The 15,802-nt window shown below is 42.9% G+C and overlaps 1 protein-coding gene across 1 annotated transcript in view; it reads left to right on the top strand.

The window, feature by feature from the left end:
- Positions 1 to 410: 410 nt before the first annotated feature.
- Positions 411 to 15,802, top strand: part of LOC149746867 (putative guanylate cyclase soluble subunit beta-2) — a 36,013-nt gene continuing 20,621 nt past the window's right edge. The window contains 5 exon segments of the mRNA XM_089899611.1: positions 411 to 688; positions 10,584 to 10,692; positions 10,939 to 11,008; positions 14,523 to 14,622; positions 15,441 to 15,637. Of these exon segments, the coding sequence (XP_089755737.1) occupies positions 475 to 688; positions 10,584 to 10,692; positions 10,939 to 11,008; positions 14,523 to 14,622; positions 15,441 to 15,637 (690 nt within the window). The 5' untranslated portion in view covers positions 411 to 474.

Genomic DNA, 15,802 nt, shown 5'->3' with positions numbered 1-15,802 from the left:
GCCTCCTTCCCCCTAAGCTGACTGAATTGCTAACTACATTTCAGTGATTCACACAAGAGCCAAGCCAAGAGTGCAAACCTTCTGACTCCCAGGTTAAGCCTCTCTTCACCAGGTCTGGTTAGCCGTCGCAAGACCAAAGTCCAGCAGTAGCTCCTACAACCCAGCCAAGCACAGTGTAAAACCGTGAGCTACTCTACCTGCTTCAGAGAAGGAGGCTCCATGACCACAGAGCTCCAAGTTCACTACCATGTATTAGGTTCTTAACACATGCCAAGCACAGTGCCGTCTGCAGGGTCTTCAAAGGTGTCACAATAAAAGTCACAATCAAGGAACCCAGTCTAGAGGGTAAGACCAATAATCTGGATAGAAGTTGGGGAAACTCATAGCCTGCTGTGGGTACTCAAGAAGGGAGCTCTGGATCAAAACTGGGCTCCAGGGAAGGCTTCTTTGAAGAGCTGACACCCAAACACTCTAATGCTTCCCATCCCTTATGATCAGGAGTGTTCTTTCTATATCTTGCTGGGTCGGTGGATATATTCCTGGGGCAAAGCTCCAGTTGCTGGATTTCCATTGCACCTTGATCTATCTTTCAGAGCTTCTGCAGAAGCGCAGGATGCCTTCATGACTTACACAGTGTATGATGATGTCATCACCATTAAGCTCATCCAAGAGGCTTGCAAGGTTCTTGGTAAGTCTGAATAGGGCTTTTTTTTGGCTTCCTGGGGCTGCTGTAGCAAAGTATGTTCAGTTCTCATTATTTGCGGTAGTTCTGGTCTGTAAAGTTTACAAACACTGAATTAGCAAATACTGAGCCATTGTTCCTATAGGAAAGATAAGGTTAGGTTCCTGAGAGCCTCTGGCCACAACCATTTTCATTTGCATAACTCATAAATACATAATCTTATTTTGTGTGTGTGTCTGTTTAAAGACACATTTTTCTATATGTATTGTTGATTCATTAACATTGAACTCACGGCCAACAGCGCTGTAACTCGTGCCTGAATGAAGCTTATCTAAGGCATGTATTTTCTCTGTAAGGCACATCACAGCCTTCCTGTGCTTAGGACACTGGACAGCACTTCAGCACCATGCTTTGGAGCATTTTAAACAGCAGACCAACAAAAAGAACAAAAATGCAAAAACATAGTACTACATAGGTTGCCAAGAGGACACTTGTTTATAGTCTGAGAACCAAGTCCAGAGCGCAGAGCATTGCCTCCTGTGACCTTAGCCAGAAACATGCATGTTCGGTGGCTCACTTTTTTCCCTGCTCTGTACACATCCACGAATGACCACGAAAGCTCTGATGGGTATTGATTTGGGGGTTACAAGTACACTTTAGGGAGTAGGTAAATTTGCAAATACGGATCTACAAATAATGAGCACCAACTGTACCCCTAACTGGGTGGCTTCAACAACAGAGATTTATTCTATCATAGCTCAGGGCCCAGAAGTGTGAAATCAAGTTGCCAGCAGGGCCAAGCTCCCTCTGAAGGTTCTAGGGAAGAATCCTTCCTCTTCCAGGTCCTGGTGACCCCAAGTGTTCCTTGTGACGGCATACTTCCAATCTCTGCTTCTGTCTTCACATGGCCACCTTTCCCCTGTGTGTCTATGTCTCTAGGTTCAAATTTCCCTCTTCCTGTAAGGACTGCAGTCGTATTGGATTTCAGACCCACCCCAACCTGGTAACTCATCTTTTCCATTTGAGTAACCTTATGCGTCTTATGGGCAAAAATTGTGAGCAACACTGAGTTTCGTCGTCTGCAACACCACTGTCGTATTTGGCCTCTATGTTGTCTCTGACAGATGTTGTTATATCTTTGAAATAGATCGTCACAATGACTTCTGGCTGTCAGAAAGAACAGCACTGAGAATCCCATTGTGTTTCTCTGGAAATGGACATGGTGTGCTCTGTGGGGTGCTGAGGGCCATTCTCCCTCGTCTGCTCTGCCATGGGACATCTTGCCATCTGCCCAGACACTAAAATGCCATTGACAGGGTCATAACTGGGGGGACAATATATGGATGGTCCCATTTACAATGCACATGTACTCCCAGAATGGATATATCAGCAAGGGATGGTTTATTATATTAACTTGCTCACTCCCCAGGCGCTAAGGGGCACAGCTACAGGATAAAGAGAGACGTTAGCTCTTTGGCTTTCTAGTTTAAGGACCGAGGACAACTAACTTATTCCGTCATAGTTTTCTCACTGTTCAAATGAGAATAATTATAAGATCTACCCTTCAGAGTTGTTTTGAGGATTAAATGAGATAATGTATGTGGAATATACCAAATGTGGTACCTGGTGTATACTAAGTTCTCAAAAAAATCTCCTCCCTTCCTTCCCTCTGTATTAATTTCCTAGGGCTGCCTTAACAAAGTACCACAAGCTGGGTGGCTTCAAACAACAGAAATTTATTCTCCCATAGTTGTGGAGGCCAGAAGTCCAAAGCCCTCCAGTCTACAGTATGTAGTTAAGGCAGCCCTGACAGACCAGTACCGGAATCTAATAAGTTTTTATATGTCCAGAAAGAAATGCTACATACGTCTAATATCATGCCCAGGCTGTTTTTGTAACTATGTATGATTGTGGACACCATGTGGTGTAGCAGTACCTTTAGCAGAGAGACCCCGTCACACACCTGCCCCAGTGCATTCACAGTTCCAAACCAACTAATACGTTCAGGGGCGGCAACAAGTTTATAGACCAATGTGTCGTCTGACTCACACCACCTTTCTACCAAAGGCCAAAGTCTACCGCTGTGATTTCTATCTGTCCAGCTTTGAAAATCAGAAGGGTGTTTTCTTCTTGTTTATCTCAACGACATCTGTTGACCTATCCCTGAAATGGTATATAAGAACAGTGAATGCATTTTTCAAATCAAAAGTTGAGATTCAAATCTGAGTAAACACATGCTTGAGACTTGGAGACAGGATGGCCCTGGGAAGCATAGGCTGTGTAGTTTCTCTCCACATCTATCTATCTATTGATAGAAATAGATACAGATATAGATACAGATATAGATATATAGACTGACTACGTCTCTAGCAAAGGCTTTGGAATCATATAGACCTGGGTGAGTGCCCTGGTTGTACATCTACCTGCCTATCTATCTATCATCTATCTATCTATCTATCTTTCTATCTATCTATCATCTATCTTTCTATCTTTCTATCATGTCTAACATCTATCTCCCATGAATCAGAGAGAGCAAATCCCTGCCGAAGGAAAGAAGTCTGCAGGAAGGGCATTTCACTGTTTAATAAAAGACACTCGTCACTTGAGACAAACTCTTCCCTTAGACAAAGAAAAAAGCACGCTCCATTACCACTCGTTAGTGCTTTGCCTTCCAAGTGGGCTCCAGAATGCCGTTTCTCTACCTTTAAGCAATTGTTGGGACTTATCCAGACCACTCTGCCACTGCATAGCTCTGTGCTTTCTAATTAGCATAATTCAGGATGGGACCAGATGGCAGGTTGAGCCTTGCCTAAGAATTGTTCTGTATATGAATAAGTGCCTACTTAGTCTGTAAGTGGGTTATTAGTGATCTGAAGTGACAAAATTCAAAACAACACACAACAGCCATTGGACACAGTCGTGCCCGTCTAGACTTTGCTCGCTAAGAAACCAGTAGTGAAATGCATTTCAACAGTTAGCCATCGGCAAATGGCAGCAAGCCTTCTCTGCACCTACCTCTGTAAAAAGAAGAGTAACAACATAAACTTTTACAAAGTCCTCAAATCAGGCCTTATCATATTTGATCTTTACTGTGACCCTCTGAGGTAGGATAAGCAACCCAAACCCTGCAACCAACCAAAAATGGAGCTGGAACTCAGGTGTCCTGGCTCCAAGGCCATCGCTGCAGCCTGCGGGCGGGAGGGGCAGTTGGCTGGGTGGGCATGAGATCTCTGGTGAGGGCTTTGGAATCAGCGAGCCCTGGGTGAGTCCCCTGGCTGTATCGTCTCCTAATAGGGTAACCTGGGGGCAAATTCCCCATCGGTAAACATCGCTGTTACCTACAGCACCTACCATGGATGGTTATCCTAAAGATGGTGTCCAGTAATGTAAGCAAAGTGCCTACCACAGAGTGGGTGCTCAGCAAAGCAGGCCCCTCTCTCTCAGTGGACCAGCAAAGCGGGTCCACTGAGACCACCCGGTGGACCCCTAGTTGGGCCAACGTCTCTGTTTCAAAGCTCACCAGGAAGCTGGCAGCTTATACCAGGCATGAGTGAGACTGCGCCCTGGCTGCAAAGGGTCTCCCACCTGAGCTGCCTGCATCCATTTCCCAGCTCCCTTTTCTCTATTGCCTGATCAACTTATTGCTGCACCTGGAACCCAGCCCTCCCAATTTAGAGTCTGTTTCCTTCTTGCAATGTATGGTATCAACATGGGCAGCTGTTCCTCTCCTTTTCTTTTTCTTCTTTTTTTTTTTTTTTTTTTGGCCACACTGTGTGGCATACAGGATCTTAGTGCCCCGACCAGGGATCGAACCCGTGCCCCCCGCAATGGAAGCATGGAGTCTTAACCACTGGACCACCACGGAAGTTCCCTTCTCCGTTTCTTAAAGGCCTCTATCTCCTCACAGGAGATTTCCCCACTGGTTATCTCGTGCCTGGCTAAAGCCATATATTATTTGAGAAGGAGAGTACTCTAGATGAATAGTTCTTTCCTGATACCTAAAACGTATTCTTTTGGAAACCAAAGCTTTGGGGAAAAAAATACCCATTTTCAATAGAAAACTCTCAAAAATGTGTGGCAATCACTTCCCTGTCTTGTGGAAGAGCACATGCTTTTCTGGGTGCCTCAGGTGGGTCACCATGAGGAGTAGCTCTTGTTGCCTGTTTCTGGGTGATGGGAAGCAGGCAAGGGTCGTGGGCAGTCCAGCCCTGAGCAGCCCTTTGCCCAGAAGGCCCAGCGTGGGCAGCAGTGGCTCTGGGGCCCCCACTGAGCCTTAGCAGGTGTCCCCTCCTGCTGCCCTGCACAGCCTACCTCTGCTCTTTCCATTCCCTTGAGCTGTCGCCCAGCAATTAGCAAACATTTCCTGGTGACGCCAAAGAGTCAAGCTTGTTAAGTCAGAAAGTTTGAGTTTATACATCATTCCAATTGAAAAACTCCCCAGAAGGCTCTACAGCTCTCCTGGGAAGCCAAGCACAGACGCTTTGTGACACTTATTTCCCTGCCATCGAAGAAGTCTTCTATTTAAAAAAAAAAAAAAAAACCCACTTTTTAATAGAATTTTCACACATACACTAAAGTCGAGAGAATTATACACCGAAGCCCACATACCCTTCACCCAGCTTCAATCATTATTCCTATTTCACCAATCTCGTTTCATCTCTCTGGTTCCTCTACCCTTTTTTCTGGTTTTGTTCTTGCTGGAAAGTCTTAAAGTGAATCTCAGGTTTCTCATAATTGTACCTGTAAATATTTCAGTATGAGTCTCTAACAACATAAAGACATTTTAAAGCATGATCATAATACCCTGATTATACCTAGCAAAACTCAAAATTCAGAGATTACAGAGGCCCAGGACCCAGCCGTATCTCAGCTGGCTGTGGATAACTGTGGTCTTCTTATATTAGATCTCCTAAGGTCTTTTCAGGACAATCGGAAAAACCTTTTTACTTTGACATAATTTCAAACTCACAGAAGGTTTGTAAGACTAGTACAAAGGATTGCCATAGACTCTTCATCTATATTCCCCAAATGTTAACATTTTACCATGTTGGCTCTATCCTTCTCTCTATATCTATATCTATATATTTTTCCTGAATCGTTGGTATGTTAAGAAAATGATGTCTCTTTATCCCTAAAAGTTCTCTTAAGTAACTACAGCACAACTATCAAACTCAGGAAGTGAACACTGATACGGTGCTATTGTCTCATGTACAGATTTCATTGAGATTTTTCCAACTTTCCCAGTAATGACCTGTAGGACAAAAGAAAACCCTGGATCATGTCAGTTGTCACATTTCTTTGGCTTTCTGCAGTCTGGAACAGTCCCCAAGTCTTTCTTTGGGTCTTATAACATTGACATCTTTGGAAAGTTCTGGTCAGCTATTTTGTAGCATGCCCCTCAACTCAGGATTATCTGATATCTTCTCATGATTCAATTCAGGCTATGCTTTCTTGGTGGAAAGACCACAGAGTAATGTTTTTTCCTTCCCAGTTCTTTGTATCAGGAGGCATCTTATGTCGATTTGTCCCATTATTGCTGTTAACTTTGATTGCTTAGTTAATATGGAATCTGCCAGGTTTCTCCACTGTAAAGTTATTATCTTTCCCCTTTGAAATTAGTATCTTGTGAGAAGATACTTTCAGACTATGTATATTATCTTGCTGTTTCTCAAACTTCTCCTTCCCTAATTTTAGTATTCATTGGTGATTCTTATCTGAATTAATATAAATTATAAGAGTGGCCAAATGGTGATTTTCTAAGTATATCATTTCTTTTACATTTATTAGTTGAATTTCTACTATAAGGAAGAATTTTCCCTATCTATCTATTTATTCATCTATCTATCCATCCATCCCAGTGTGAACGCTTGACTCATTTTTTAGTAGGTTGTAATCCTTTAATTATTTTGATGCTCAAATTCTCCAAGATTTAGCCAGTTAGAGCCCCTCCAAGCTGGTCCTTGTGTCCTTGACATGTCCCCATCATTCTTATTTTTTTTTTAGCATCTTTATTGGAGTATAATTGCTTTACAATGGTGTGTTAGTTTCTGCTGTATAGCAAAGTGAATTAGCTATATGTATACATATATCCCCATATCCCTTCCCTCTTGTGTCCCCCTCCCACCCTCCCTCCCCCATCATTCTTTGATCACTTCTTTACTTTCTGGTGTGACAAGATGTTATAAACTCATCATTTTCCTGCCCCAGCCGTGAAATCTGCCATTTCTCCAAGGAACCCTGAACACACACACACACACACACACACACACACACACACACACCATCCATCTATCTGTCGTCTTCCTCCCTCTCTTTCTTCCTTTCTATCCATCTATCTGAAACTGTGATGGGTTTTGTGGTCTTCTTAGGATAGATTTCCTAACCTACACCACAAGCTTCATTCTAGTCTTCTTTCTCGCATAATGAGAAAGCTGCTTCCCATCATTTACCACGTATTTACTTACAGGTTTCATCCTTGAGCGTTTAGAAAATCGTTTCAGAATTGCTGACCCATACTGCTGTGAGAAGGAAGCCTACTCGCTACAGTCAAATATTTGTTTAATTTTGCTTCTTTTTTAGCCTAAAGAGAAAGTCTAAATACTATGTTCAAATTTTACTGGGTTATTTTTTTCTTGGGCAATTAGGTTATTCAGAACTGTTCTGTTGAAATACTGTTTTGTTAATTATGTTTCTGTTTGTATTCCATATTAGAGTTTTCCCTATCCTTATTGCTCTTATTTTCTTTAATTTAAGCCTATGAATCATTAACATGATTCTGCAAACCAGAACTCTGCAAAAAGTTACACTCAGATAAGTTCCCCACCACCTGCATACACACACTCTCCATAACCATTCTAACATTTCTACCCATTCCCAGTGCCCTGTAGATTAACAGTCTCAATAGTCTCTTGTGTTTATTTTTGTACAAATAAGTAGATAGATGGATATTTCTTTATTTCCCCTTATTTGCTACACAAAAGATAGAATACTAAGCATGCTATAGATTTTCCTTTGCACTATCAAAAAATATGCTAAGGCATCTACGATTTGTGTTTCATTCTGTCTTGCATTTTCTTGGCATTTCCTATATATTTCTGACCCCCTGTGACTTAGAAAGCTCGTGGAATCCTAAGTTCACTGAGGGGAAACTGTGTAACTACACTCTTCAGGTGTTGGTTTTGAAAAGTGACCTTTGTCCTTTGCTGGACAAGCATTCTCAACTACAAATCCTACAGGAAGCCCCAAACCCAGCACGGAAGGAAAAGACCACACCCAAACCCAAGATGCTTGTTCAAGGAAGAGTCGGCCACTCCGCCAGATGTCCTTCCTATGAACAGAGCTTGGTGCTCAGAGACAAAATAACCAGTGTCTGGAACAAGAAACTTCATGGATTTTTATATGTTTATAGACCTAAAAGTCAAGCAGACAGTCTTTCTACACAAGGCTGCCACTGCCACTTTAATACAACTTTGCTGGTCTTGCAGACAGCCCAGTCCACCTGAGAGAGGTCCCTGGGATGGGGAGGCCTCTGGGATTGTACTTTCTCAGCAGGTTACAGGATGCACCTGCTCAGAGCTCCAGGCTAGGGGATGCGCAGCACAGCTGTTTTTTTTGTTTTTTTCTTTTTCCTCAGCTTGAACAAGCTAGGTTTAGCAGGAAAGGAGGGGTGGAAGGAGGAAAGAGGAAGGAACAATTCCACACGTGTCCATGTACTTTTCAGGAGTTCTCCTCCCAGGGGCTGCTCATCAACACTGGAAAAGACAGGAGTGGAATTTATCATTCCAGTTCCCTTGGGGGTTAGCAGGTGGCTCTTGATTGCTGTTATAGACAAACCTGCCTGCATCCAGCTAGGGATGGACCCACCAGCAGAGAACCCGGCAGAGGCAATTAACACAAGCCACATACCACACCCACCCTACCGTCCAAGCTTCCTTTGGATCCTGAAGACCTGGCTAATACATTTTGGGGACGTATGCATAATTCATCTCCGATGAGACCTGACCAACTCAGTGGGGACGCTCTGCTCAGCTTGCAGAACGATGATCTGTCCAACAGTCTGGCTATGAACAACGAGCTGTAGGAAAGCTGCTGCTCAGGCCATCCTAGGAAGAAAGGAGAGGCTGGAAAGTGCCCAGACCTCCTCGGATCCTTTGCTGCTCCCGTAGGAATTGGTCCTGGAGAGCGTAGGAATTGGAGAGCTGAAAGCCACTTGTGAATTCTAGGCCCAGCCGGAGCATCATAGAACCTGCAAGGGTCCAGCCACGGATTCTGGTGACTGTGAATCTGGCAGGTCTCCCATCAGCCTGGGTATTCCAGACTTTCTCCCAGCCCTCAGGACCTATTGTGATTCACCACACCACCTATCGTGATTTACCACGCCACCTATCGTGATTTACCACACCAGCCTAAATAAGAGAGTGTTCTCTCACAGAGAATGGATGTGCTGTCTCCTGTATCAATAATGAAAACCTATAAGCAGCCCCTACCTTGGGGGGAGACCCCTTTTCTCTCTAACTGCTGCTCCAGAGGCTGTGGGATATGGCACAAAAAGCACCACATTTAGAGTTAGAGCCTCTGCCACCCTGGGTAATTTAGGTCAATTCACATAGGTGACTGTCAGCCTCCACGGTCTCACCTGTGAAAAAGGGGACATGTTAATAAGGTGATCTCTCTTACAAGATTTTGGCAAGCACTGAGTAAAATAACATCGATTAATGACTGTTTCAGGAACTATAAAAAGCATTCTTTAAAAACACTCCATGCCTCTCCATAAAGCAAATGATGGCACGCAATCTAGTCCAGCAGAGCAGATGGGGCAATAGCCCCGCTCACACCGAAAACCTACCCCCAGGGATTTCTCAAGCACCCACTTTGTGTCCAGCTCAGAAAACATGTAGTGTGAGGTCACTGACCTTCAGAATTACCATACAGTTAGGAAGAAAAGAAAAATGCAGCACTTAGGAAGAGAGAAGTCAGTGTGATGTAGGATAGTCAGAGAAATTTCTGTGGAGGATGTAATGTAAAAACTGCCCTGAAAAGAAGACTAGAGACATGGTTGGACCTAGAGATTGTCATACAGAGTGAAGTAAGTCAGAAAGAAGACAACAAATATCATATATTAACGCATATATGTGGAATCTAGAAAAATGGTACAGATGAATCGGTTCGTAAGGCAGAAATAGAGACACTGATATAAAGAACAAGCGTATAGACACCAAGGGGGGAAAGCGGTGGGGGGGTGGTGGTGGGATGAATCGGGAGATTGGGATTGACATGTATACACTGGTATGTTTAAAATAGATAAGTAATAAGAACCTGCTGTATATAAAAAAAGAGTAAATAGCATATAAATATCCTAAAAATAAATATTTGCATAATTGGTCTTATCATAAAAAAAACAGAAGTCTAGGATGCTGAGGAGATGAGAGAGAAAGGGGAAACCACTGCAAATATTTGGTATCCTCTTCTGGCTCAATTGATATAGTATGAATTTGTTGGTATTGTTTTTCAGTTGCAATATTAATTATTTCTCAGAGATAACTTTTTAGTTCACTTAATGGCCATTGTGTTCAAAGATGTCTAAAGATGGCAGGAGACATTGTCACAGGAAACTGACAGCTTTGAACCCCCTTCTGGATTCTAGAGAAATTTCTGCCATGGGAGCCATGGAAAAGACCAGGGTAGGATTGGGGGGGACTCACCAATTTAACGAGCACCTACTAGATGCCAGTCTGCACGGGGCTTCTCGTGGTGGCCCCGTGACCTCGATGGTATTATTGGCATTTACTGATGAGGAAAGTGAAGCCTTAGAGAGAATTCAGAAACGTATCCCAGAGCTGGGATTGGAACCCTTTGGAAGCGAATGAATACCTGGCCGGTGCTTTTATTTTGGATCCCACAGGTGTCTCCATGGAAGCCATTCTGAAACTCTTTGGGAAATACGTCTTTAAATCCTGCAAGATGTCTGGCGATGACAGGATGTTACGGACACTGGGAGGAAATCTGACGGAGTTTATTTTATTTTTTATTTTATTATTTTGTTTGTTTGTTTGTTTTTGCGGTTCGCGGGCCTCTCACTGCTGTGGCCTCTCCCGCCGCGGAGCACAGGCTCCAGACGCGCAGGCTCCAGAACTGCAGGCTCAGCAGCCATGGCTCACGGGCCCAGCCGCTCCGCGGCACGTGGGATCCTCCCAGACCGGGGCAGGAACCCGCGCCCCCTGCATCAGCAGGCGCACCCCCTACCACTGCGCCACCAGGGAAGCCCCTCTCACGGAGTTTATTGAAAACCTAGATGCCCTCCAGAGTTACCTGGCGCTCCCTTATCAGGTAAGCCTATCTAGGTCTGATCTTGCTGGCCCTGAGAAGAAGCAGGTGACTCTAGCAGCTCTGGGCCATCTCACCGCCTCCCCCAAGAGGGTGCAGTTGCCAGGGGCCTGTGGAATGCTCGGTACGCGGCGTCGGTGGGCTGAGTTCTCTGGGGGAAGGAATGGTAAATGAAAACCTGTTGCCCATTTTTATAAACTGGCCGGCAAGAATCAAAGCAGGGCAAGCTGGAGAGGTCGCCTTTGTGATGGGGGAGGGCCTATTCTGATGGCGGCTGGTGGGGGGGTTGACATTAAATCCAGAAGATTGATCACAATGGGAACAAAGGCTGGGAGCCAGTCAGGTTTCAGTGGATTTGCAAAATCTCTCCTCAGGTTTCCTGGCCTGGAAGGAGCTGATAAATAACTTGTGCAGCCAGATTCATTTATTCATGTATTAGAAGGAAAGACTTGACAGGGCCAAGAGCCGGAATCGGAAACCATCCAACTCTGATTAACCCACGAAGTGACTGCCTGAGGTGCTAAACTAATTTCCCTACTGGGATATGTCCTTCTGGAGTTCAGTCCTTGGTTTTCTTGTTTGTAGAGATCATTGGAAATTTAAATGGCCAGACTCCCTTTTCTTTTTTAAAAAAGAAAATGCTTCATTGAAAAGGCAAAGTGGCACTTGCACATATCATAATAATAGTTTATTATTTTATATAAAATAGTTAATATTTGTTTCTAGGGCCCTTCAGAGTTTGCTAAGCTGTTTCTTCACCGTTTCTATATTGAATGCTCATAACTACCCTTGACGGGTAGTCATGAGGAGAAAGTGGGATCATGAATGTGAAAGTGCCTCATGAACCACAATGTATCCTCATAGGTGTTAAATGGGAAAACAGTTATTTCCTCCAATTTTCAAGTAAGGAATAAGAGGCTTGGTGACTTAATTGACTTCAAGTAGGATGAGTAGTCGGATCCGTCCTGTTGTTATCATGTGAACTACTCAGGAAGAGGGAGTGAAGAGAGCCCTGGCTGTGGGGTCACATGAGCCTATGATGCTGTCTGACCAGCTCTGCAGCTTCCTAGCTGTGTGATCTTGGGCAAGTTACTTGCCCTCTCTGGTCTTCAATTTTTTTCACTTATTTGTTTAATAAATATGTATTGAGTACCTACTATGTGCCAAGTACTTTTTAGGCATTGGACACACAGAGAGACAAAAAGGAATGAATAGGAAAAAAAAATTTACTCCATAGTGATGTGTGGATTACAGGAGGTAACATGTAGAAATCTCTAGCATTGTAATCAGTCCAGATAAGGCATTCCATGTTTAATAACTTCCTTCCTTTATGTTTTCTTCCTCTCTTTTCTGTATGGCCAGTTTTAAAATTACAATAATTCATATGGCAACTTCCTTTTAAATTTCTCTGCTAAAGCACTACAGTTACTATGGAAAGAAATACAATTAAGGCCCTTAAGCAATCTTCCATAGTATTATAAATATCACATCTTTCATTTGAAAATTGGGCTAATATTTTAAGTCACAGTTCTGGAGAAGATATTAATATTTTTTTATTCATTAAATAAAAATATTGTGGAATCTCTTTTATGTTCCAGATATTGTTCTCACAATATTATTGTCATTCTTAGGAATAAGATGAAAGGAACCAAGGTTCTGAAGTCCCAAGTCAATTGTTTTTATGCCTACTCCTGCTACCCCTCCTCTGATAGTCATTCCTTCATATGCTAAAACCAGTGTTAGAGAAGCAATAGGCTAGAACTTCTCTGGGGTCAGTAAGGACATTTTGCACATAATGAGATAAATAAAATATGTAAATATACTATACACACACACACACACACACACACAAGCTGAAATAAAATACGTGCAATGATATCTGATTGTTGTATAGTACTTTCTACTGGACAAAAGGTTATAGATTATCTCTTTAGGCAAAAATACAGTAAGATAAACCTGACTTTTTCTTTATGTCTGTCTCTAGTAATTTGGCAGTACCTTAAGGCTTACATTTCTGGTTTTAACTGTGCCTTTAATCTTGTTATTTTTTAGCAAACCTTCACTTGAGGGCCAATTATGAGACAGATATTGGGCTAACTCATGTATAAACATTGAATTATCCTCTTACCCCTAAGATTAGGTACTCTTATTCTTCCCATTATACAGATGAAAAAACTGAAGTCCAGAAAGGTCAAGTAACTGTCCCAAATTGCCCAGGTTGTGGTGGCTGAGCCAGGACCCACCCCCAAGTGCGTCCGTCTCCAAAGACCATGCTCTGGTCGACTTCTCATTATGTTCTCATTGCCCTAGTTCTCCACTTTTATAAAACCCTATTTCAATTTTTAAAAATAAAAGTATAATCTTATTATTTAGAGAGTTGGAGACATTGACCAGAAGGATTAAAAGCACAAACTTTGAGAAGTATGTCTAGGAAGTGGCCTAGGCTAGGGTGAGGAGTGAGGGTGGAAATGGTAGCAAAAGCTTGTGGATTTTAATTTCAGCCCTTTTGTACTCTGTTATTATTATTTTTTTGCTATGTAGGGTTTGGATATAATTTTTTGAAATAACTTAATTTTCTGTTTCATCGTATGCTTTTTATATGTGCTGACTCAAATCTTTAGATTCAGTCAAAATGTAAACACACAAATACATACCTTCTCTTTGTATATGCTTTTGGAAAGATTAATACTTGGCAAAAAAACCTTCATTTTAACTAGCATCCCCTCCCCGCCTCCCCCCTACTCCCCCTCCAGCCCCCACTACCACCACCACTTTGGAAGAGAACAAAAATCTCAGAAGGAACACACTTCCTTAATCTCTTCTCTCACTCAGACCAAAAGCTGTGAGCCAGGGTGCTGAGCTGCTTACTAATCAAATGGGAGAGAAAATTGTTTCTCTCAGGGATTCCCCCAGGCAAAGTCTTTATCCTTATGTCCTGACATAATCTACCATGAGATGGTACACACTTGGTGTCAACATTTATTCCTGGAGAAAGATGATCTCTTCTGATGTATCCTTGATTTTCCAGACATGCAACTTTGCACCACAGATGGCATTATCCTTCCAGAACAAGAGGTGAACTTTTCTCCACTTGCCAATTCCTCTGAGACCCTGATCTTTCAGAGTAAAGATGCTCATGGTCCCTTGGTCACAGGCCAAGAATGGCAGCCATCCACTCCTTGGAGTGTAGGTAGAAATAGCATGGCATGGCAGAAAGGTTCATTTGGGTGTCAAGATGTTCTACCATGAATTTGGCCTTAACTTCCCTGAGGTTCAGTTTCCTCCTCTTTACAATGGAGCTAATGCTTGCCATATAGAGTTGGTTATGTGATTAGGTATAATATAAAATTCCTGACTTTTAGGGGCTGAAACCATGGTAGACTTTATTTTTATGTGATTGGAGGGGGTTTGGGGATACAGTTCTGCATGATGTAATGAGTAAGTTTCACAAAGCCTCAAAAGCATAATTTAGAGAAATTGTACCCACTGGGAAAAATATGCTGTGTCTTTTAATTAGGAGATGAATGCACCATCGTTTTGTGTGGAGAGAGGAGCAGACTGGAAGATGCTTCTCCATTACTACTCTGATAGAAGTGATCTGTGCCACATCGTACCAGGTATGCGGGTGGCTTAACCAGACCCAGAGTGTCCCTTGACAGATGAATGGATAAAGAAGATGTGGCCCATATATACAATGGAATATTACTCAGCCATAAAAGGAAACGAAATTGAGTTATCTGTAGTGAGGTGGATGGACATAGAGTCTGTCATACAGAGTGAAGTAAGTCAGAAAGAGAGAAACAAATACCTTATGCTAACACATATATATGGAATCTAAAAAAAAAAAAAGGTTCTAAAGAACCTAGGGGCAGGACAGGAATAAAGACATAGATATAGAGAATGGACTTGAGGACACAGGGAGGGAGAAGGGTAAGCTGGGACAAAGTGAGAGAGTGGCATTGACATATATACACTACCAAATGTAAAATAGATAGCTAGTGGGAAGCAGCCACATAGCACAGGGAGACCAGCTCGGTGCTTTGTGACCACCTAGAGGGTTGAGGTAGGCAGGGTGGGAAGGAGACACAAGAGGGAGGGGATATGGGGATATATGTATATGTATAGCTGGTTCACTTTGTTATACAGCAGAAACTAACACAGCATTGTAAAGCAATTATACTCCAATAAAGATGTTAAAAAAAAAAAGAAATCAGAGTAGGAGGGATATATTTAGTATCCAGTGTGTAAATCTCTGCTTTTAAGTTATTGTTTTTTAATTTATTAATCTGTCATATGCTGCCTGCCTTGATGCAGGGCCTGGGCTTGGTGAACTCTGGAATATTTATCAGAAGTTGTATAACCGGATTATTTTATGATTTTTGCGGACACAACTGCCTTCCGCCATCCCTCACCAATAGGTATCCTTCTGCTGCAGGTACCATTGAGGCTGTGGCCAAAGACTTCTTTGACATTGACGTGACCATGGATATCCTTGACGTGAATCAAGAGGAGGAGAGGACAGGGAAGACGGAGCACGTTGTGTTTCTGATCGTGCAGAAGTCGCACAGACAGATGAGAAGGGCAAAGCCAAAGGGATCACAAGACACTCAGGACAGCCAGAGAGACCAAGAGGTACCAGTGTGCTGTGTCTTCAGAAAGCACAGTTCCTCCTGGTGGAGTGACTAGTCTTGGAACAATCTATGCAAAGAACTGGACCTTCTAATTGTGGCTTTAGGGCAGGGTTTCTCAGTCTCAGCGCTGTTGACATTTTGGACCAGATAATCTTTGTTATGAGGC

The sequence above is a fragment of the Delphinapterus leucas genome, chromosome 18 (assembly GCF_059928025.1).
Source record: "Delphinapterus leucas isolate spDelLeu-1000000601 "Yukka" chromosome 18, BTC_Dleu_Yukka2, whole genome shotgun sequence".
Classification (NCBI taxonomy): Eukaryota; Metazoa; Chordata; class Mammalia; order Artiodactyla; family Monodontidae; genus Delphinapterus; species Delphinapterus leucas.
The sequence above is the reverse complement of the archived record's forward strand: the minus strand, read 5'-3'. Positions and strand labels throughout refer to the sequence as shown.